Source organism: Lynx canadensis, chromosome F1 (assembly GCF_007474595.2).
Source record: "Lynx canadensis isolate LIC74 chromosome F1, mLynCan4.pri.v2, whole genome shotgun sequence".
Lineage (NCBI taxonomy): Eukaryota > Metazoa > Chordata > Mammalia > Carnivora > Felidae > Lynx > Lynx canadensis.
In genome coordinates, this window is record NC_044319.2 from 31,726,672 (window position 1) to 31,751,300 (window position 24,629).

The 24,629-nt window shown below is 36.1% G+C and overlaps 1 protein-coding gene across 5 annotated transcripts in view; it reads right to left on the bottom strand.

Moving 5' to 3' along the window:
• The window catches only part of RCOR3 (REST corepressor 3), a 52,873-nt gene that overhangs the window by 26,565 nt on the left and 1,679 nt on the right, over positions 1–24,629 (bottom strand). For 4 of the 5 annotated variants that reach the window (XM_030302627.1, XM_030302626.1, XM_030302625.1 and 1 more), the window contains exons 3-7: positions 16,299–16,376; positions 13,627–13,679; positions 11,600–11,761; positions 10,053–10,177; positions 9,219–9,297 (exon numbers count right to left, since the gene is read on the bottom strand). In XM_030302627.1, coding sequence (XP_030158487.1) covers positions 9,219–9,297; positions 10,053–10,177; positions 11,600–11,761; positions 13,627–13,679; positions 16,299–16,376 — 497 coding nt within the window. Of the gene's footprint in view, positions 1–9,218; positions 9,298–10,052; positions 10,178–11,599; positions 11,762–13,626; positions 13,680–15,746; positions 15,930–16,298; positions 16,381–24,629 lie in introns of those variants that run through there. The other variant, XM_030302629.1, reaches the window with a different exon arrangement.

The window sequence follows — 24,629 nt, forward strand, 5'->3', positions numbered from 1 at the left end:
GTGCTTCTGAGACAGGAATCCATTTGAAACTGCCCATTAGGTTGAATGGCACCTAATTTCAACTGAACAGATTTAATGCTCCAATTCTTTAGAAAAGGAATCCAAGGGGATAAGTGAGTATGCAGGAGCTGGCACTTGCCTAACACCCATGCTTCAATGGACAACAGGTGTCTCACACTGGGGGACATCTATGTGGCTCAGTTGGTTAAGGGTCAGACTTCAGCTCAGGTAATGATCTTACTGAGTTTGAGCCCTGATCCGGCTATGTGCTCTCGGTGCAGACCCTGCTTTGGATCCTCTGTCTCCCTCTCTCTCTGCCCCTCCCTTACACTCTCTCTCTCTTAAAAATAAATAAATTAGAGAGAGAGAGAGAGAGAGAGAGAGAGAAAGAAAGAAAGAAAGAAAGAGCCTCAGGTTGGTAGGGCCTTCAGACATTTAGCAAAAACAAATGCAAAGTGTCTCTAGAAGAATGCATTTTATTTATTTTTTCTTAAAGTTTATTTATTTTGAGAGAGAGAGAGCATCCATGTGCATGTGGGGGAAGGGCAGAGAGAGCGAGAAAGAGAATCCCAAGTGGGCTCCGTGCTGTGGAGCTTGAACTCACAAATCCGTGAGATCATGACCTGAGCTGAAACCAAGAGTCGGATGCTTAACCAACTGAGCCAACCAGGTACCCCTTAGAAGAATGAATTTTAAACCCACATCTCAAAAGTTTTCCACAAGTATGTTCCAAGGAAAATGAGCTCCCAACCACAAACTGCAAACAAGTCCCATGAGTGACAGCAGAACAACAGAATTAGATCTGCAAAGATTGAAGATATTAGAATTACTGGATAAAGAAAATACAACGTGTTACATGTGCGTAAAGAAATAAATGACAGAATTGAAAATATGGAACATTCTTTTATGAGTCTATCAGAACTGACTAAGCAGATATGCAAAAGAACTGAATAGAACATCTAGAAATAAAAAAAAAATAGTACAAAGAAGATTAGAAATTCCGTGATTAGAAACTCAGAAAATTAGACAGAGCTCAGAAGAACAGCAGCAACTGCACACATGTAAAAATGACCATAATGCAGTACAGAAATATGGAAAGACAAAAAGATGGAAAATGAGATGGTTAAGAGACATGTTAAAGTCCATTAAAATGATTCCCAAAGGAAAGAATAGGGAGAATGAGGAAGACATAATATTCAAAGAGGCAACCAGTGAGAATTTTACAGAACTTAAGACATAGGATTCAGGAAATACAATGAATCCAAAACAAGTTTACAAAAAACAAAACAAAACAAAAACAAACAAAACAAAACAAAACAAAACACAACACAACAAAAACACCAACAACAAAAAACCCCAGCTCCACACAGATACATTAAAGTGAAACACCACTGGGGTGCCTGGGTGGCTCAGTTGGTTAAGTGTCTGACTTCGGCTCAGGTCATGATCACCTGGTTGACAAGTTCGAGCCCCGCGTCAAGCTCTGTGCTGACAGCTCAGAGCCTGGAGCCTGCTTTGGATCTATGTCTCCCTCTCTCTGTCTGACCCTCCCTGCTCACACTCTGTCTCTCTCTCAAAAATAAACATTAAAAAAAAAAAAGTGAAACACCGTTAAAGACAAAGTAGACATGTGCCTGTGTGGCTCAGTCAGTTAAGCATCCGACTTCAGCTCAGGTCATGATCTCACAGTGTGAGTTTGAGCCCCACATCAGGCTCCGTACTCCTGGTGGTGTGGAGCCTGCTTGGGATTTCTCTCTCTGCCGTCTCCCACACCACACACGTGCCCGTGTTCTCTCTCTCAAAATAAACTTAAAAAAAAAAAAAAAAAAAAAAAGACAAAGAAGAGACCATAAAAACAGAGAAAAAGACAAATTACCTCCAAAGGAATGATAATTAGCCTGACAGCAGACTTCTCTGCAGCAACAATAGAAATGAGAAGCAGTAGAATATTATATTCAAATAATTAACTGTCAACCTAGGAGTCTAATCCCAGCAAAACCAGGGTTTCAAGAACAAGAGAGATATAGACATTGTAGACATACCAAAACTAACTGTGTTTGTAAGTAACAGATTCTCACAAATTTAACTTGTAGAAGATACATACACTTCAGGACAAGGGGAAATGATTTTTGAAGAAATGTCTAAAATTCAAGAAAGAATAATGAGTAAATTTTAAACACGTGTATAAATGTAAATAAAGAACAACTATATGAGATTTTAAAAAACAAGATGTAACTTAAATTAGACAAAAACAGCATATAAATGAGGAGGGTAGTGAATAAAGTCAACACATTCTAAAGGCCTTGTATTAATCAGAAAGTCATTAATTTAGATGTTAAGTTAAATATGCAGGAGAGTGTCTGGGTGGCTCAGTCAGTTAAGCGTCTGACTCTTGGTCTCAGCCCAGGTCTTGATCTCAGGGTCTTGAGTTCAAGCCCTGCATTGGGCTTCACACTGGGTGTGTAGCCTATTTCAAAAAACAAAAAACAAAAAAGCCTCCACCAAGTTAAACATGCAGGAAAATTTTCCAGGGTACACAATAAGAATAGAAATATAGAAACATCCCAAACTAGCAGAGACTAAAAAAATGGAACAGGAATTGCAGTCTTGATGCCAAAAAAAAAAAAAAAAAGCGAGCCATGAAGGAAGAGAAACAAAACTAGAAAAAACAAGTCAAAAGGTAAGAACAAGAAAGAACAAAAATACACATAGATCAGTGATTCACAGAGAACACTGTTGAAATGCTGAAAGAAAATAATAGAGAGATACCAGGTAAATACTTAATAAATGAAAGATACCAGGCAAAATAATCTTTAAAGCAGAACACATTACAAGAGATGAAAGGGTCATTACATATTGATAAAAGGTTCAATTCAACAGCAAGATAAAATAATTCTAGACTTCTATGCACCTAATAATAGCTTCAAAACATAAAATATCACAAAAACATCACTTCTCAATTAATTGATCAGTAAGCAGATAACAAAAACCATGCTAGCAAGGAAGCAAGCAGTAAGAGAACATAGACTTCAAGCACAGAACGGACAAGCTACAATTAATAGACACAGACAGAATCCTGTAACCAAAAGGGTATATATTCTTCTCAAGCACATAAGGAAAAACATTTCTGAATATTCCATATTCTAAACCTGGAGGTTTCAAAACATGTCATCAAAATCCTCAACATTCCAGTCATTGAGAAGTGGGGATCTATATCCTCTCCCCTCGATTCTGGATCAACTTCAGTAACTCACTTATAACCCACAGAAGTGATGCTGAATAACTTCCAAGGCTAGGCCAGAAATGGCTGGGTAGTTTCCACTTAGTGCTTTTGGGATGAATGCTTTGGAGAAAACCAGCCCATGGTAAAAAGCCAGATCACTCAGATCACTCACGGGCCATCAGGCTAGAGAGGAATGCCAGCTGACAGCTAGCATATCAACTACCAGTCATGTGAGCAAGTTGAAAACCTTCAATTATACTCTAGTCGATGCTGAAACATAAAAACCATGCCCTCTACAATTAGGAATAAGGTAAAAACATTTGTTATCATAATGTTCTTTTCAACATAATAATGGTGAACCTAGCCAGTTCAATAAGGGAAGAAATTAAAAGGTAGGTAAGAATTGAAAAGAAATAAAACTGCTATTATTCTCAGATAACATAAATACCTTTGTAGGAAATGTAAACTTATCTACAAATAAATTACACAGAAGTTTGGGGCGCCTGGGTGGCGCAGTCGGTTAAGCGTCCGACTTCAGCCAGGTCACGATCTCACGGTCCGTGGGTTCGAGCCCCGCGTCGGGCTCTGGGCTGATGGCCCAGAGCCTGGAGCCTGTTTCCGATTCTGTGTCTCCCTCTCTCTCTGCCCCTCCCCCGTTCATGCTCTGTCTCGCTCTGTCCCAAAAATAAATAAAAAACATTAAAAAAAAAAAATTACACAGAAGTTTCATCTCTCCCTATTTGTATATCTCCACTTCTATATGTAGATTCAAAGGAATATCTAATATGGCTTTTCTAGGAATTGTTAAGCCTCAAGAGCAAAAGTCAAAGAACTTACTCTTTTTGTTTTATTTAGTTTTGAGAGAGATTGAGATCGTGCACAAAAGCAGGGGAGAGGCAAAAAGAGAGAGAGGAACACAGGATCTGAACACCAAGCAGTGGGACTTAACCTATCAGCTAACAAGACTTATTATAAAGATATAGTAATTAAGACATTGTGGGACAGGGGATATTTAAGTGACAAGCAGACTAGATAGCCATGTATATACAAAACCTCATATATGATAAAGCTGACACTGCAGACCAATTAAAAGAGATAAACTCACTTCCATATTAGAAAACAAAAATAACAATGGATTTCTACCTCACAACATGAACAAAACTAAATTACTAACAGATCAAGGACTTAAGTGTAAAAAGCAAAACTTTAAAATTTGAAGAATATAAAAGAACATTGAAATTTGAATATTTACACGCTTCTGACAAAATAGGTGTTCACCAAAACACGTAAAGAGAGTTAAAAGATAAACCACAAACTGCTAAAAGATATTGCAACATGCTTAACTAAAGGATTAGTATCCAAAATACATAAAGAATTCAATATGAAAGAAAACTTTTATATTCTGTCTTAAAAGACAAAAACCCAACAGAAAAGAAGATAAAAAACAAACACAAATAGCATTTTTTCTAAAAAAGACACAATAGACAGAAAAATATTCAGCGTCATTAGTAATCTGATGAAATTGAGAAGACAACACCATTTCATATTACCATATCTGTAACATTTTATAAGTGATTATGCCACATATTGGCAAGTGGCTAATTAGTACCCTATGGCCCAAAAGAAATACAACTGAACTTGAACAATGTAGGGGATGGGTGCACTGACCTTCCTTGTAGTCGGAAATCTGTATGTAACCTTTAACTCCCCCAAAACTTAACTACTACTAATAGCCTACTGTTGATCAGAGCCTTATTGACAATACAATTAACACATGTTTTGTATGTTGTATATATTATACACTGCATTCTTAAAATAAACTTGGCTAGAAAAAAGAAACTGTTATGAAAAAAATAAACGTTACAGGACTGGATTTATTGAAAACATCTGCATGTAAGTGGACCCACAGCGTTCAAAACCCATGTTGTTCAAGGGTTGACTGTACATCAAATGTGGAAAATGGTTTGCCATTACCCAGTAAAGCTGAACATGGTTATACCCTAGAATAATTCCATTCCAAACACTGCTAGGGTATTACTTACTCCGTCAAGTCACTGGTGGCATTTTGGTGGGAAAAATCTGTGCTGTGCATTGCAGGAGAGCTGGTGGGCATGCCTTTCCCACCACATACCGGCAGTGCTCTACAATCATCGTAATAACGAAAACCCCTCCATAATTTCTACATGCCCCTTATGGGTGCAATATTAAAACCTGCTAAACCTGAGAAGCTCTGTTCCAAAAGAACGCTTAAAAAAATTTTTTTTAAGTGTTTATTTATTTTTTGAGAGAGACAGAGCATGTGGGGGGGAGGGGCAGAGAGAGAGGGAGACACAGAATCTGAAACAGGTTCCAGGCTCTGAGATATCAGCACAGCTAGGCAGGTTTGGGAAGAAAGAGAATTCCAGAAAAAGAGAGAACCAACATAACCACAGGACAAAAGCCAGGGAACTAAAAAACTTATCTAAAACACTGCTAGTAATTTGAAATATGTGGGGTGGGGTAGGGAATGCCTCACTAGAGAGCTTTGTGTTTTATCCTAATCCTACAAAGCCATGAAAAGGTTGCCAGCAGTAAATTTGGTTTTCAAAAGATTGCTTCAGTAATAGGGTTAAAGAACAGACTGGAAGGGGTGGTGGGAAAAGTCTGGAAGCAAGGAGAGAAGACAGAACATTCCAGTAATTCAAAGAGATGAAAACCTGAAAATAAGGCAATGGCATACAACATAAAGAAAATGACAAAATTTATACTTGAGAGAAAAAATTAAAAACAATGACAAAACAAACAGAATTGAGAAAGTATAGAATAGTATAGTTTAAAATAGTAACTGAAAAAGAAAAAAAGTCACCAAAATTGAGACACAACAGTTTAAAAAGTAGACAAGAATCGCGGAATCGTGTTACAAAAATCAAAGAACAGATTTTCAGGAAGAAGCGAGGGGTGAGTTACTTGAAATGATAAAGAAAGCACAAGTAGAATACAATGAACAATCAATCACTGGATATGGCAGTTAGGTCACTGATGACCTCTGTCCATAGTTTCAGTGAAGTGAAAAGACAGAAGCCTGACTGAAGCAAAGTCAAGAGTGAAGTAGTACTAAGGAGGAGAGTTTCTTCTAGACTGGTAGAGAGATACTTATGCTTTTCTATTATTTTTTACTTGAGTGAGAGCGAGCGAGCGAGCGAGTGCACACAAGCAGGGGAGAAGAGCAGGAGAGAGAGAGAGAGAGAGAGAGAGAGAGAGAGAGAATCCAAAGCAGGCTCCACACTCAGTATAGAGTCTGATGTGGGGCTCGGTTGTGGTGGGGCTCAATCTCATGACCTCAAAATTGTGACCTGAGCTGAAATCAAGAGTCAGATTCTTAACCAACCAACAGAGTCACCCAGGCACCCCAAGATAGTTATGCTTTTAAACAGAAGACCTGGACATACTTTTGAGCTGCAATGAAAAAGCTGAGGGGCATCTGGGTGGCTCAGTTGGTTGAGCATCAGAGTTCAGCTCAGGTCATGATCTCACAGCTCGTGAGTTCGAGCCCCACATCGGGCTCTGTGTTGACAGCTCAGAGCCTGGAGCCTCCTTCAGATTCTGTGTCTCCCTCTCTCTCTGCCTCTTCTCCACTCATGCTCTCTCAAAAATAAACATTAAAAAAATTAAAAAAAAAAAAGAAAAGGCTGAAAATATGGCATAGAGAGGGATAACTAATGGGAAAAGTTCTAGATGTGACAAGAAAGGATAGACGGGATCAAACAAGCAATGGAATTATATAGCACAAGGGAAGGGACCTTTGTTACTGTGTGAGACAGGCATTTAGGCAGACTTCATTCAGTAAATGTTCCTGATATCATTTCATACTGACAGATCTGTAACATTTTTTGAAAGTCTGATCACCTCAAATACTGACAAAGAAGTGGACAATGAGTACTGTGTAACGTGCTAGGAGATACAAGATACACAATATAACTCAGTCCCTGACTTCAAAAACTTTGCTGGAATGTAAGGGAGCTCCTGCTTGATATTTTCTCTGTGGAGTAGATGAAGTTCTCTGCTGAGATTTTGGGCGGGGGAGAAGCGGTAGATGATGTATACAGAAAACCAGCAACTTTTATTCAGGATTTATTATGTCCTGGGTACTCTAAGTGATTCTATACATATTACCTCTCTGATTCCCAGAACAATTCTTTTTCATTTTACCAATGGAAAACCTGGAGGCTGAGAGGTTAAAAACAGGCATTAAGGACTACACAGAGACCTGAAGCTATTTTTTCTAAGTAGCAACAATTTACATGATTGTGCCATGTTCTCCTGCTGTGCCTCTCAGACCAAGAACAGCAACTGAAGAAGCAGTGTGGGTTTACAGGGTTAGGGAAGGTATGCAAAATAGGGACATGGGGACTTAAAAGATACTAGGAAGAGAGCAATTTAAGTAGTTGATCCTTGGGTCTATAGCTCAGGGAAACAAGGCAGACTTGGAAAAAAATTAAGGAATCAAGTAATTTGAAAACATTTAGCAGTAGTAAGAAAATTAGTTACATATCAAATTGAGGCAAGAGTAGGATCCTTAAGTTGTCACTGATGAGAATTTAAGATGATGGCCAAGGGCCAGGACAGGCCACGGCAGTGAGTTCCTTAAGAGGAATAGGGGTCATTAAACAGGATGAGGTCACATTCTGTCTCCCAATTTCAATATTCACCATTCCACAGCTGTCTATAACACAATCTTTTACCCTTCAATATTGGGTCTATTTTGTACAATTACATAATTCCTTGCTTTTATAAATGAGTGTGTATAACAATTTAGCCTTTGCTTAGTAACTTTAAGTCATCATTATTATCATTTTGAGGAATATGGGTGCTTTTTTTTCTAGCTGGGGATTCTTCCGTCTCTTCCTTTGAGGCCGCTTTTAATTTTCACTGCTATCAGTATACCACTACTACAGACAGTCCCCAATTTATGATGGTTCCAGTTACAATTTTTCAACTTTATGACGGTGTGAAAGCCACAGGCATTCAACAAAAACTGGACTTCGAATGCTCCTTTTCCCGAGCTAGTAATACGCAGTATGATGCTCTCTCGTGATGCCAGGCAGTGGCAGTGAGCTGCAGCTCCCAGCCAGCCACGCAATCACGAGGGTAAACAACTGATTCACTGACAGCCATTCTATTTTGTCCTTTTGGTACAGTATTCAATTACATGAAATATTCAACACTATATTATAAAATAGGCTCTGTACTAGATAATTTTGCCCAACTGTAGGCTAATGTATGTTCTGAGCATGTTTAAGTTAGGCTAGGCTAAGGGATACTATTCGCTAGATCAGGTGTATTAAATTTCATTTTTGACTTCAATATTTTCAACTTACAATGAATTTATTGGGATGTAACCCCATTACAGACTGAGAAAGATCTGTAATTTCTAATTTGCTATAACATGGAACAAAAAAAGTATTTTCAAGAAAAACTGTGTAACAAAACCAGAAAGCGTAATTTTACACTATACTATACTCATATTATATCATCTGAGGGTGGTTTTCTTTTCTCTGGATTAAAGACTAGGGATTGTGGCAGGGCTTTTATACTTCTAAGTGGATGAGATAACCCAGCAATTTTTTTTTTTTTTAATTTACTTATTTTAAGAGAGTGTGCACAGAGGAGGGGCAGAGAGCAGGAGAGAGAGAATCCCAAGCAGGCTCCTTGCTGCCAGCACAGAGCCTGACGCAGGGCTCGATTTCACCACAAGATCATGACCTGAGCCAAAACCAAGAGTGGCATGCTTAACTGACCGAGCCACAAGGTGTCCCCCCCTACCAACAATTATTTAAACTACTGGCTAACTAGGAGTTCTAGATATTACTTTTTTTTTTTTCAAAAACCTCTAACACTGAAACTTACTACTTCCTATGCCATTATATAAAAATGTTTTCCTTAACATGAAATACGATTCATTCTTTTTTGTATGGATTTGTAGAACAACTATAAGCACTCTAATGATCATCATTACCTCTTTCTTGGCTTCTTTTTTTGGATCATAATCACTATCATTTCCATCCATTGGGTGTGTTTCTTCCACATCATCATCGCTGAGAAGAAACAAAGATCAGTAAACTTAATTCCATTTTTATTCTATTCCAGGGCTCTTATCAAATTGCAATACACCTTGCCAATAATCTCACTAAATATTCCCCAACAAAACATGAGCTGTCTTTGGGAAGATGAGCTTCTATAATTTAAATTTCTGTAGTATTTGGAAACATTGATCCTTTTGGGCGCATATAATCATTTTAGCAAACATTTCTACCTAAAAAGCAGAGACCCAATAGGAAAAATATTTAAAAAGAGTATCATTGGGAAAGAAAACACATATATTAATTTGATATAATACTCATGATTTCAGTTCTCCAGTTGGAGGATAAAGACAAACACCAGGAAGCAAAATGATTTTATATCACCAGAAAGTGGTGAAATAATGTGGATTTCAATTACTCAGGTTACTGTACTCAGGCAAGCCATGTTCTAGAGAATATACTTCTTAATGTATTCTAAGATATGTATTGAATACAGCAATACTAAAAGAAAGCCATCATGAGTACAGTTAAACACAGCTCCAATATAACTCAGCTGCAAGTTTGCTGGCTATGACTAACAGTGAAAGAGTTGCAGAAAGTTCTTGCTCTTAAGACTTCTGATCACTCAACTCTTCCTGTCAGAGCAGAAACATGAATGTAAGGTTAAAAAGTATTTACAATGTGTTGTGATAATTTTTCTTCCTTGGGAAATGTAAGCAATCCAATCCAATGTCCCTAACAATATAACTATATAAAAGCATCCAACCTACCTGTCACCCTGATTATGTCTATTCGCTAGTTTACGAGCCTGGCGATCCATCAAGCTTGTCCTAGATCGAGTTTTTTTCCAGGAATAGTAATATTTTACAAGGCTAGCAATTGTCTTATCTGGAAGCTTGAAAAAAAATCATGTCAATATCAGCAAGTTTAATTCATGAACTGATTAACAGAATGAATAATATTTCTGACATTATTCTTTGATACTTAAAGTGATAGATGAAAAATATTTTCATGGGTACCTTTATGAATTATAGAACTAAAAAGTGCTGTTACAGTCACAGGAAACCGTCACACCTGTGTCACTGACATTTCTGAATGACTATTCCTATTTGTTCTGGGGGGGAGGGGAGAGAAGAATGTCACAAACTAACATGGTAACAATGCACCTAGATGTCCCTCAGTATGATGTTAGCATTTCATACATATTTTCCTTAAAGAGTTACTTTTTCCCTCCTCTATAAATTGGAATTTTTAAATTGATACATAATTAATATACCAGGAAATTCACCCATTTAAAGTTTACAATTCAGTGGTTTCTAGTATATTTGCTAAGTTATGCAACCATCACTCTTTAATTCCAGACATTTCCATAACTTCAAAAAGAAACCCCATACCCATTAGCAGTTACTCCTTGGTCTTCTCTTATCCCAGTCTCTGGCAACTAGTAATCTACTTCCCGTCTCTATGGATTTTCCTATTTCGGACCTTTCATATAAATGGAATCATACAATATGTGACCTTTTATATCTGGCTTCTGTCACTTATCATAATGTTTTCAAGAAAAGCTATTCAATTCTTAACAATGAATTCTTTTAATCATTTTGTTTTAAATCCAGGTTTTAAGATGATAAATAATACAAACAGACTTTAGCTACCAAATAAAGTCTTTGGGTATTAAAATGACTAATGATCATGCACTGATTTGTCATCCTAGCAAACAAGGATACGCACTCCCAATCAAAAAGGCTCTCTTCAGTTAATGGAACACACTTATATACATTTGTAAACATTATATAATTTTTCATCCATTCATCCACTAATGCAGCAACTTCTCAGGTTTATATTATTTTGACACCATACTAAAAATTTAAAAAATAGAAATAAAGGGTTTTTCTCCTTAAAAAAAGGCAACAGCACCTGTGCAATATTGAAATACAGAACTTTAAAAATTGATTTTCATATCCAAAGGAATATAAATTAGAAAATAAAATCCTAATGTTAAAAAATGAAACATTTAAAAATAAAATTGAAATTATGATTTTTTCCCTAGAACAAGCACATTTAATAACTCTATTACACATACATTTAAGCCAAAACAAAACATGACTTATAATGAAATAGCACATTAACTGTCATGCTTTAGAATGGCTGTAGAAAATAGGACCATAAGCAAGTATATAGGTATTTTAAATGTCAAATATTTTTAAAAATGGAAATTAGACTGAAAACTTTTTTGTATTTAATAATCAGAAAGTGTTTAATGATAGCATAAGATATCTTTCAGGTATGAAACACAGTAAAACCAAAATTACCATACCATTTGCTGAATCCTGTGAAAGCTTTTCCCATGAAAACTAAAGGCTTGTTCAAACAGGACTTTATCTTCCACTGTCCACTCATCCGGAAAGGGAGTGAAATTAGGGAGATCAGCAAGGGACTTCTCAATGTTATGTTTATGCCAGAACAACATGCCAAGTGCCTTTGAAGAGAAATCATTCCCCTTTGGTTTTAATGGACTTATGTTCCATCACACTTAAGAGAGTTAAACACAAATTAGGTTAAAATCTTAAGCCTAAGACTTCAACTGAAAATACACTCACAGTTTGGGGCTTTTAATCAAGGATGCCCAGGTAGCAGACCTCATTTATTTATTTCTTTTAAAACAGGGCCTCAGAACAGTGAATGTTCTACATACCACATTTGCTGCATAATCTAGGAAAAACAGTGAGCTGAGGAGAGTGACTATAATTACTAAAGCAGGTTTGTAGGCTCATATCAAGACTCTGACCCACATTTACTCATTTGTCAATGTGTAGAGAAAAACATGCTATAAGGAAAAATATCTAGTAAATACAGGAATGAAACTAACAATCATAACACAAAACTAGAAGTGTTCAGTCAAAACATAGTCATGTTTTAAGTATTAACCTTTTAAAAGTATATCACCGGCTCAATAGTTCCAAGGAGTACCTCAATTGCAACCTTATTATTTACTATATTTCTTAAAGTTCTTCATTATCATAATATACACAAAAAATTTTTGAGGCATATTAATAACTCCAATGACTTGTTTATCAAATCATAAGAAAGCATGAAATGGGTAATTTCTAACTATTGCACAACTTTCCCTTCTATGATTAAAGTAAGTCACAGACCTTTACCTTTACTATAAGGTACTAACACATTTCATTTTTTAAGAAGAGATATAGCAACTTTTTAAATAATGAGTTTTAAAATTAATTTTTGTACTTTGGTAATACTCCTTTAAAATGAATAAGAAAATTAACATATGTGCTGTCACATTTTCAAGGATTAATGCCTCAAACATTAAACAAAAAGTCAAGAATTAAAAACAAAATATATAATCAAAGGCTTCAAAATTCATAAAAAAGGTAACTACATTTAGATAAACATCTCGATTTCACAGAAATGATTTCTTAGTATTTAACCATGTTAGACTATAAAGTTAATTCTCAAATAATACAGGTTATCAATAATTTGTTTGTTTTACTATTAATTCTGATAAAGGTCATTCCAATAATTAGCTGAAGAGATTTAAAAATCTCTTATTTCATTTTTAATTTTTCATATTCTTCATTCCCTCATTATTAGAGATAATGAACCATCTGCTATATAGATCTTTTATTTTTTTTAATTTTCTTTAAAGTTTATTTCTTTATTTTGGGAGACAGACAGACAGAGAGAGCAGGAAAGGGGCAGAGAGAGAGGGAGAGATAATCCCAAGCAGGCCTCGAAGTGTCAGTGTGGACCATGAGATCGTGAGATCTCGTGAGATCGTGAGACCATGACCTGAGCCAAAACCAAGAGTCAGACGTTCAATCGACTGAGGTACCCAGGAGCCCTGTCCTTTTAAAGCTATCTGATTTTTAAAAATGTTCTTTATGAATTATTTTATTCAAAATTTAAAAGTCTTAAACATTTCTTTCAATAAAAAGTTTAACTTGTAGGTCTTTTAGATTAAAAGATCACAGAAAATTACCTGTACTCAATAAATAAATAAATAAATAAATAAATAAATAAATAAACAATTCCATTTTTTGGTAAACATTTGTCAGAGTCATCCTAAAGGCTTTCAGATACTTTTAGAACTCACAGTAGAGTAACAAACAGAAACACTGAAAGAAAAATGTTCAAGTCCTTGAGACAAAAGTGTTTATAAAAGCAAAATCCTTTATTCTGAAAGGTCAGACTTTGCTAGGACTTTTGTGGTATCTACAAAATTGGTTGAACTACACTTTCTTAGGACAGAAACAACCAGGAGATATTCTTTGGATTCAGCAAGTATTGAGGCAAGCTTTAATATCAGAACATTTCTCTACACACCTGTTCCACGTTGTAGCCATGTTTCTCTTTTGCAATTGCAATATATTCATCCACTGCAATGAAACAATATTACACAATTAATTATTATTTACTTCATTTTCTCAGGTCTACATTTTTTAACAAAGTGAAAAAAATAGCTGAATTCATTTTCCATGAAGTCATTACAAAAAAAAAAAAAAAAGACTTTTACTTCTAGGAACAGGATTAGAAGCTTACTTGGTTTAAAATTTTACCTACTATGATTTATAGCTATGATTATACAGCACATATGTACTAAATTCAATGACATTACACAAGTATTTTTGTGTACAAAAAAGACCAATTGGTATGTAGTCTATAGAGCCTGATACATGTAAAATATTGGATAATTTCTTCATTTTCTGTTGCAATCTTTATTTGAAGAGACTTAGCTGTTTCAGACCCCACCTCGTAGTAAGAGTTGGCCCAAGTCTTTACCTTCCCCTTTCTGATCGCTGTACAAAGGACAGTTTATCTATGGTTTTGCCAGCTATACATAATAACACATTTAAGTGTGCTTCAGTATCCCTAAATTTTCTTCAGCTCTTCCTGCAGGCCATATAGAAGGTGTCTAAATATTCCATTTTCATTCAACTTCCATATGTAATCAAGCCAACAGAATTACTTAGATAAGCACAGCTTCAATGATTATGTACTAGGTATTTCAAGGCCTCATTGCTGAGACATCTGCCATTTCACATTCAGCAGGACTCGGGTTTATGTGAAATCCATATAGTCACTCCTGTTTGATCCTTTTTTAAGTATATTATATATTTTTTAATATATAAAATTCTCCTTTAGCATATTTGGAGAAGCAGAGGTTAAGAATTCTGATCCCAGAACAGCTAGTTTACCAGGGCTTGATTCTCAGCCTTGCTGCTAGTTTTTTGACTTTAGGCAATTAACTTGACCTTTTCGTACCTTAATTTCCTCACTTTAAGACAGTATCTTCTTCCTAGGATTAAATGAGCTAATATACATCAAGTGCTTAGAATAACAACTGACATAATTTTAGGTACTTTATATGAGTTTGCTATTATTAGTAGTCAATATAATATAGCTTAATATATAAATAAGATATTATAACAATAATGTTGTTAGAATAACAACTATTTTTTATGGATGCTACTATATAGTTCCCTAGTGCAGGGATCCAAATATTGGTGCAGAAAACCCAAATATTATATTTCATTTAGAACTTCACGTAGCATTAAAACACAAGACAGGTCTAAATACATGCTGATTAACTTTAACAAAAATGTCTTGCAGTTCTATAAACAGAAGGCTAACCAATACCAGTTAACTTGTGGTTTTCAACCTGGACTATGCATAGAATCAGTGAGGAAGCTTTTAAAAAGTAAGTCCAGACTCCACCCCTAAAGATTCTGATTTAATTGGTTTGAGATAGAGACTAGACATCAGTACTGTTTTTTAAAAGTTCCCCCAAACGACTCCAATGCACAGCCAGGGCTGAAAACCACTGCACTAGATGTTCAGTCTAGGACATTCTACATGGATACCACACAATCAGGATATGGTGGCTTTCTGAATTTTGTTTTCCACTTTGCTAAGAAATGCACCATTGTATAAAACACTGCTAAGACAGCAAAAGCCATTGATACCCTGATGCTCAGTTTATGAATGACAACCTTTGCTTGTAATGAGAACTGAACCAGAGAAACCTGATAATCTCCTTCAGGGTTCTCAGTATACAGTCCCAGGCCAAATGTACAATTTTGTGTTTTCTGTTAAGAATGCCTCAAGGGCATGTAATTCCTAGATTACCAGCTAGACTTTTTTGTTGGTATTCCAAAGCTCTCAAATAGGAATTATCAGGTATGCAACATAATACTCAATTTTCCATTTTTAGTTCTCTTATTGCATCAATAAGTATGCTTAGACTTATGCACATGATATATAAGACATCATTAATTTTCATGGGACTAAATAAACCATCATGGGACATCTTTAAGATTTAGCAAATATTTTTAAAAGACAAGCTTATTTTATAGCTGCAAGAATAATTGTGTGGTGGTTTTTGTTTGGGTTTTAACAAATTCAATGATAACTGAATGGAGGGGTGGGTATCTTAGTTTTGTTACCTGCACGTTTCCTATATCTGATGTGCCGCAAAGGATCAGGTCCGCTACATCACATTGAAGTCTAAAGCCACACCATGATTCAAGAAGTGCATGGTCAATGATCCAGAAGGTCTCCGTCCAGAAATGGAGAGCTCAAAGATGACCTGATTGATGGCTGCTGAAGTCAGTTCTTTCCCCTTTCCTCTTTAAAATGGTAATGATAGTGGGGTCTTTGAAGTTTGAAGGCATTTCTTTACAGCTCCATATACTGAGGAAAAGCCTGTGCAGATGTCTACATAGTAACTCCCTCCCCTGCTTGAGGATTTAAGCAGCAATGCCATCAGATCCTAGGTATTTTCAGTCTTCCTGGGACTGACACAAATTGGAACGATCAACCCACTATCTTTCAAAAGGAAAAACATTCTAATATAACAACCTCCATCAAAACACAAAACAAAACAAAAGCAAACCATTTTCTTACGAGAATCTAAGCAACCCAAAACAAATATAGGTTGGATTTTGAATTGGTTGATAGATCCCTATGGACATAACATTCAATTTCAGAAAACTTACATTTGGTATCTGGGATACTGTGATACGGAGACCATACAAGCATTCCTCCATTGTCTTTATCTGTGTATTTTGTAGCACCTGGGGAAAAAATTGATTACTTTAAATATGATAGATTTTATTTACATTCAAAATAAATATAAACAAAGCAAGCTTTATCTCTATTTTAGTATAGTACCTGCAAAAGGACAAAGAAAGTACAGGGAAACAGAGAAGGAAAACAGGCTCACATTAAATATACTAAATATTTCATTTATGGAATTGAAGAAAATTTCACAAACACTAAAATTTACCCCCAATAAAGTTTACACTCTTTAAATTAAAAAAAAACAAAACAAAACTTTCTTAAGTACATTATATAGCCCTAATTCTTGGCAGGTAATAAACCTGGTTTGATCTTCTGTACATTACTTAGGGGTCATTAAAAACTCTTTTTTTTTTTAAGTTTATTTATTTTTGAGAGAGAGCATGAGCGGGGAAGGGGCAGAGGGAGAGGGAGAGTATCCCAAGCAGGCTCCACAATGTCAGCAGACAGCCCAACAGGGGGCTGGATCCCACAAACTACAAGATTATGACCTGAGCTGAAATCAAGAATCGGGCACTCAACTGACTGAGCCACCCAGGTGCCCCAATTCTGACGTTAAAAACTAGAGAATACATCAGGTGGTAACTTATTTCTGTTTTGCCCCATATCTAAATGGGCCAAGATTACCATAATTTAAAAATACTTATGCCTGCTTTTTAAGGTTTTTATTTAGTCTTATTCCTTGTGAATCTGCCAGCTATTCTTTTTCGGCATTTTCATTTATTAGTTTATATTTATAAAAGTATGTACTCTGTGTAAGAGGAAAACAAAGTAAAAAACTGTAAAAGTTAATAATGCTGTTGAAATGTAACCTGAGAGTCTACCTCTAACATAGATGCACGCCATTACTGTTTATTTCTAATCTGTTATCATCTAAAAAGTCAGAAAAATCAAGCTCTATTGGAACTGCATGTAAATTAAGCACAGAATGGATGTAAGGCTGACACAGCTATGCCAATGCCAAGTACACGCCCGTGGGTTCTGTCTTTTAATTACTTGGTGGTCTTTTTCTGGCTTCTAATTCCTAGGTGCATTCAAGTTAATTAAAACCATCAAGAAATGAAGCATTGTTGCCACCTACTCACTTGAAGACTTGTGTATGAATATGTCATAACTGACTTTTATGAGGTGTTGATAGCTACCACCACTAATGGCAATAATTCCAAAATTGTTCACATAAAACATTAACAGAATTCTCAGGTTCAACTGTAATCATTCATAAAGTTATAAGATATTTGGAATAAACAACATTCACTTCCAGGGGTAAAGAACTACTACTACAATCTCAAACTAGAGAAGTTATCTACCCAACAATAATTTAATATAGTTCAGTAGTTTTTAATTTTTGGAGAATCATTACACATCACTACTGTATATGTATAATCAACAAATTATAGTTAGAGAATGATATATGTGATATATATGAAGCTAAAATTGTTGAAAAAATATATGTGTTTTACTGCAAGGAAAAATTAAGGATGGAGAAATCTGAAATGAGGGAACACTACCAAAGTAGTAGAAAAACCATAATTACAAGTGAATCGAAAAGTAAAACCTACTGCATTTTGTCATAAAGGTCTTCAAAAAAAGGTTTTTTTAAAAATCTTTATTCATTTTTGAGAGAGAGACACACACACACACAGAGTGCAAGCAGGGGAAGAGCACAGAGACAGGGAGACACAGAATCCAAAGTAGGTTCCAGGCTCCGAGCTGTCAGCACAGAGCCTGACGCGGGGCTCAATCCCACGAACTGTGAGATCATGACGTGAGCCAAAGTTGGATGCTTACCCAACTGAGCCACCCAGGCATCCCTGTCAGAAGTATCTTTAATAAAAGAGGACAAAAATAAAAGCTGAAAATTTACAAAAATGCAAGTTAGGAGTACATTATGAAAAATTCATATTCAATGAAAACAAATTCCAGGTTTTTTTTAAAAAAAAAAACTTCAAAAGTAAGATCTAAATTAAATTTCTAACCACATAAAATACAAACACAAAAGCAAAACAGGCAGCCACTTGATGGAAATAAAACAGACATGCTATCTAAGTGTTAGAAACCTTTTATCTACTGCTATTTCTAGTGAGTATTCTAAATTTCAAATCTTTAACATGGCACTGATCCTTTTTCACAATGGATTATGACAATAAGATAATTTAAATCCTACTTAATAGAATAAGGAATGCAACAAAGGTTTCCATAAGTCTCAAGTCTTAAGAGCACATCATGGTTAATATTTAAACATATTTCCTTGCATTTGATTCTTGCATTAAAGAAAATCTTAATTAAAAATATCTTCCTGAAATGTCTCTCCTTACACAGATATAAACTTTTTTTTTTTTGTATTTTTCCCTATGAAGAATAACAGTTAAGTTTCCAAAAAAATTCTTAGCACTGTAATTAAGGGCCTGATCTGACAAAAACTGACATCCAAACTGTGGGGACTAACAGCTCTTCTAATATGGGGGTAGGGGGGGGTGGTGCTAATAAGGGAGAGTAATCATGTCTGGTAGTAGAGAATGCTTAATTAGGCATTTCACAATGTTCTTTTCCTAACCCTTGAACTAGACTTCACCATTTTCAATCATGTATGTGTCAACTAGGCTTAAGAGATGATTGATGTTCATAGGAAATGAGATATTTTAGCATAATGGTTAAGAGTGTAACCATTATACAGCCAGACTCCAAGTTTGAATCCAACCTCTGCCACTTCCTAGCTTTATCATCTTGGAGAAATTTATCTATGCTGTCTGTGCCTCAGTTTAAACTCTTCTTTAAAACATGGATAATGAGGGTTGCCTGGGTAACTCAGTGAGTTAAGTGTCCGACATTGGCTCAGATCATTATCCCGTGGTATGAGTTCAAGCCCTACATCAGGCTCTGTGCTGACAGTGCAGAGCCTGGAGCCTGCTTCATATTCTGTGTCTCCTTCTCTCTCTCTCTCAAAAATAAATAAAACATAAAAAAAAAAAAAAAGCCACGATGATGAGAGTACCTACTTCACAGTATTATTTAAACATTAATGAATTATGGGGCACTTGAGTGGCTAAGTCAGTTAACCGTCTGACTTTGGCTCAGGTCATGATGTCACGGCTTGTGGGTTCAAGCCCCCATGTTGGGCTCTGTGCTGACAGCCCAGAACCTGGAGCTTACTTTGGATTCTGTACCTCTCCTTCTCTTTCCCTGCCCCTCCACTGCTAGTGTTCTCTCTCTCTCTCTCTCTCTCAAAAATAAATAAACTTAAAAAAAAATTACGAATTAATGTATGCAAAGTACCCAGCATCTAGTAAGCTTTACCCAGGACATTTCTAAGCATAAGTATATGCTTATTGAAAACAGTTCTTTCTTGAGTTCCCTTCTATCTCTGAAACGGCTTCTAGTCACCGTATCAATCAGATAACAACATAAATGAACACAAACAGCTGATGCCTCCTCTCACCAACCCCTTGAAAATGAGATTGGATAGCTGAAGTGACTAGCAACTCAGACCTGACTCCTCTCCTACAAAAGAAGAGGAGAAAGTAACTTGTATTATTAAAAACAATGTACCCCTCAGGATGCTTTGTATCCCATAAAGTTTTATCCTTTCCATTATAAAAGTTGAACAAAAATATTAAAAGGACATAAACTCAATGGTTATTTTTCTTTTATGTGTACTAATATTTAACATTATATCCCCAAACTGTCTGGTACTCAGAAATAATACTGAGAATCAAACTTGACTCACCACAAAATAATCCAGTCTTAGAAGTATCCTATCTTCTAAAGAGATGAAAAAACAAATAGAAACCTAGACAGCAAGCTACCATCATGTAAAAAAACTATATAGTAGCAGGACAGTTCTGAAAACAAAATTATTAAACGGTTTTTAAAAGCATGAAACACTTAAAAACTTAATCCTTTTGAAATGTTTTAGATATCCTTAACTGCAGTTGATAAAGTACATTTATGAGACCAACTGGGAAAAACCAACAACTAAAAACCAAAGGTATAATTCTGATAAGCCAGGATTTCGACATCTATAGGACATTTCAAAATAGGTACAAAAATAAAAATCTTCTATTTCTTCTCAGATTTAAGACATTTAAAATAAGGATTTTGACTGAAATCCTGGGATAAATAGTCTATATAAAGAACTTAAATCCTGGGGTGCCTGGGTGGCTCAGTTGATTGAGCATCCAACTCTTGATTTCAGCTCAGGTCATGACCCCAGGATTGTGGGATTGAGCCTGATGTCAGGCTTCATGCTAAGCATGGAGCCTGCTTAAGATTCTCTCTCTCTCTCTCTCTCTCTCTCTTTAGGGGTGCCTGGGTGACTCAGTTGGTTAAGTGTCCAACTTCAGCTCAGGTCATGATCTCATGGCTTGTGGGTTTGAGCCCTGCATCAGGCTCTGTGCTGACAGCTCGGAGCCCGGAGCCTGCTTCAGATTCTGTGTCTCCCCCTCTCTCTGCCCCTCCCCCTCTCTCTGCCCCTCCCCTGCTCATGCCGTCTCCCTCAAAAATAAACATTAAAAAAATTTTTGTTTTGAAGATTCTCTCTCCCTTTGCCACTCCTCCCCATTCTCTCTCTAAAATAAGAATTTAAATACTGAGAATATTAAGACATACCAAATATATATTTTTAAGAATTTTTTAACGTTTATTTATTTCTGAGACAGAGAGACAGAGCATGAGCAGGGGAGGGGCAGAGAGAGAGGGAGACACAGAATCTGAAACAGGCTCCAGTCTCTGAGCTGTCTGCACAGAGCCCGACGCGGGGCTCGAACTCACGGACCGCAAGATCATGACCTGAGCCGAAGTCGGACGCTTAACCGACTGAGCCACCCAGGTGCCCCCATACCAAATATTTTTTAACATTCTGCAATTTATAGATTTAATTCACCACCTTCAAACTGGGATAAATAAAGACTTTCCAAGGAGTACATGAGCATAAATAGATTTTATGGGAATCAATTTTCCCTTTAACTTCCCTATGTTCCCTTTCCCACAAAATCTGCCTAAGAACTCACCTGCAGTCTAAGCTGTATACTCATTCTACTCTGACCCTCTTCACAAATACCTTCTCTCACTTAAAAAAGCAGCTCTCACCCCCTCCCACATCTGACAAGAGTACACTGCCTAAAATCTTAAACCTCCGTAGTGCCAAACAAAGGGTGTTTGCAAGGCTCTCCTTTACTCAAGGCATCATAGCTATTACAATTTCAATCAATTACACAATAATTGTAATCATTCAAATCAGAAGAGACTTAACACTTAGAACCTTAGGTTCACAAGAATACATATTACAGTGGTAGAGATCAATAAAGCACTTCAAGCAAAAAAATATAAAATCCTGTGGGGAAAATGCACGGAAATGATGTAAAAGATAAAAAGGAAAAATGTAAACTTTCAGACTGTGAGCCTATTCATTCTTTTTTTTTTTTTTTTCAAAGTAGGCTCCTCACCAAGTGCAGAGCCTAATGCGGGGCTTGAACTCATGACACAGAGATCTAGATCTGGGCTGAGGTCAATTGGAAGATTAACTGACTGCGCCACACAGGTGCCCCATTTCATACTTTTCATAAATAGATATTATCATATTACTGCAGTAAATTTAATCTCATACACTTAAAATAAGGATATAACAATTTTATTTCAAAGTGTTAATATTTTCAATACACTGGAGATAATGTTTTTCAACTATTTAAACAGAGCAACAAGTGATAGATGTCAAAAATATGTAAGAAAATCTTTTTTTTGAAAATTCTTTTATGGATATACAAACAAAACATCTGTAGACCGCTGCTTTATAGACATTAATTTTCACCTAATCTTATGATATAGTTAACATTATCTCCCATTGACACATGAGAAAACAAAGGTCTGGATACATCAGATGGGTCATCGAAGTCACTAGGCCCTATTAACTAAGAGGCATACAATACGATTTGAGGCTATAATCGCCACAGGAAACTGCTCCTCCTTGATTGATGAATAGTCAGGAGGCACTAAATAAAAGTTGGGAAGACCTAGCGAAAAATCTAAAAAAAAAAAAAAAGGCACCTAAGAAAATAATCAAATCCAATTAGTAAATTTTTATAAAGGTCTTTTTAGCAATGATCTGTTAATTAACATAAACTATTCCTAATCTCCTATATTCAGTAATTCCAACTTAAATCACACTTCTTCTCATATTTTTTATTTTTTTTTTTATTTTAATTTTTTTTTTTCAACGTTTATTTATTTTTGGGACAGAGAGAGAGCATGAACGGGGGAGGGGCAGAGAGAGAGGGAGACACAGAATCGGAAACAGGCTCCAGGCTCCGAGCCATCAGCCCAGAGCCTGACGCGGGGCTCGAACTCACGGACCGCGAGATCGTGACCTGGCTGAAGTCGGACGCTTAACCGACTGCGCCACCCAGGCGCCCCTCATATTTTTTAAAATACCCATTTTGGTAAGTCATTCTGTGTTTGATTTCTACCATCACTATCATCTCCCCCAATAAAAATATCCTCCAGACACACACGAATCCTCTTTTAATTTTCCTATATTCTGATCATAATAATCTTGGTAGCTAAGGAATTTTTCTTCCAAATAGCTTGCATGGTTACTGGTGAATAAACTCTATGAAGTGGTTAACAAGACTAAAGATGATGTCTCTGAAGAAGAGAAAAGGAGACAGGAAATGACCATTTCTCAATTTCTATCACTAATTAATGAAGATCTCTTTTCCTTTTTCCAATGAAATGTTTTAATTTCTCAGCGAATTACACTGAATTGATATGAAGTAGAAACTTCACACAACAGTACAACACTCAGAATAAAATAGACAATGGTACTATGTTGAAAGGTGTAGAGGTTCAATACTTCCTCATAAAAAGTATCTAACAACTGATAATCTTCATTTGTTTGACAAGATTTGCTTACGATGGCTATAGAAAAGTCCACCTAGGTTTAAATGATAACTGGTTTTAGTTGTGTCCTTGGGCTCAGTATTCTTCTGCAGATGATTAAGGAGAAAACTTCTAGATGAGGTTTTAAAATAGGACATATATCCTTATTCTAATAAAGAGTATCAATTGTAACCTAAGTAGATTGAAAATATGACTAAAAAGCAAAAAAACAAAAGAAAACCTTTACAGTGGTCTATGCCATGGCATGTATAAATGGGTTCCAGCAAGAAGCCTGGGTTTTACACACAAGACCACCTAATCTACCTGTGTACAGCTGTCTATGAAATATAAACCTACCTAATGGAGCAAAAAGATAAATGTTTATTAACATATGAACAGTTCTGACTGTTGAGTTCTAATTTGTAAGTTTATCATTTCCCCAAAAAGCAGAGTACCAACGAAAGCCCCAAATCAGAAAGGTATAAGTGTATGCAGAATCATTCTTCCTAATTATGAAATTTAACCTTTACTGAGTAACTCCCACATGCCCAGTCATGTATTCCTTATAAGAATTCCATGAAGTTTTTTTATTTCCATTTTACAGCTAGGAAACTAAGGAACAGGGAAGGCCACTGGCTTGCTCAGAGCGCAAAAATTAAACAGCTGGGAACTGAAATCAATGTATCTTAAGCCAAAGCATGCTTTTTCCAAATGTCAATACCTGAGGCAGCATAGTAATGTGAAAGTGTCATCCACCTACTAGTTGCATCAATAAACAAAATTAATTTCACAAAACATTTAAAATTATTTAAGCCCACCAGCACACACATTTGATAGCTTCTGAATAAAATCTATTAACAGCTATGTCATTTAGAAGGCAACCCAGATCTAGTGAGAGCTCTTGTATCATTGTTTTTACCTACTGAAAAACAGACTGCTTTGACAATCCTTTTAACACTCATTATTTTATCCTCTCCCCTGGGACAGGAGGAGCTGCTATCTAAAACTCTTCAAATGGTTGGTAAATAGCTCGCATTGCCGTAATGGGCAGGGGAAGAACGATAATACCCATCTACACCCTATAATGAAGCAAACAAGCTATACCCCTTCCCCAAAATACAAGTAAGCCATATTAATTAATATCTAATACAGAACTCGAGAGTTCGACACAATGTTATTGTAAGCGGGCAATGGGCAAAAACTGATCAACTGTAAGGGAGAAGTGAAGAAAAAAAAAAGAAAAACAAAAAAGAAAAACAAAAAAATGGGGGAGCTCCTTCAAAGTCTGTCCAAAGCCTGCACTGAAGAGGGTCTGGGGTGGGGGGAAGGAAACCCGCTCCACTCCGGGAGGCTCCAGCAAGGGCGCCTCCATATGCGGA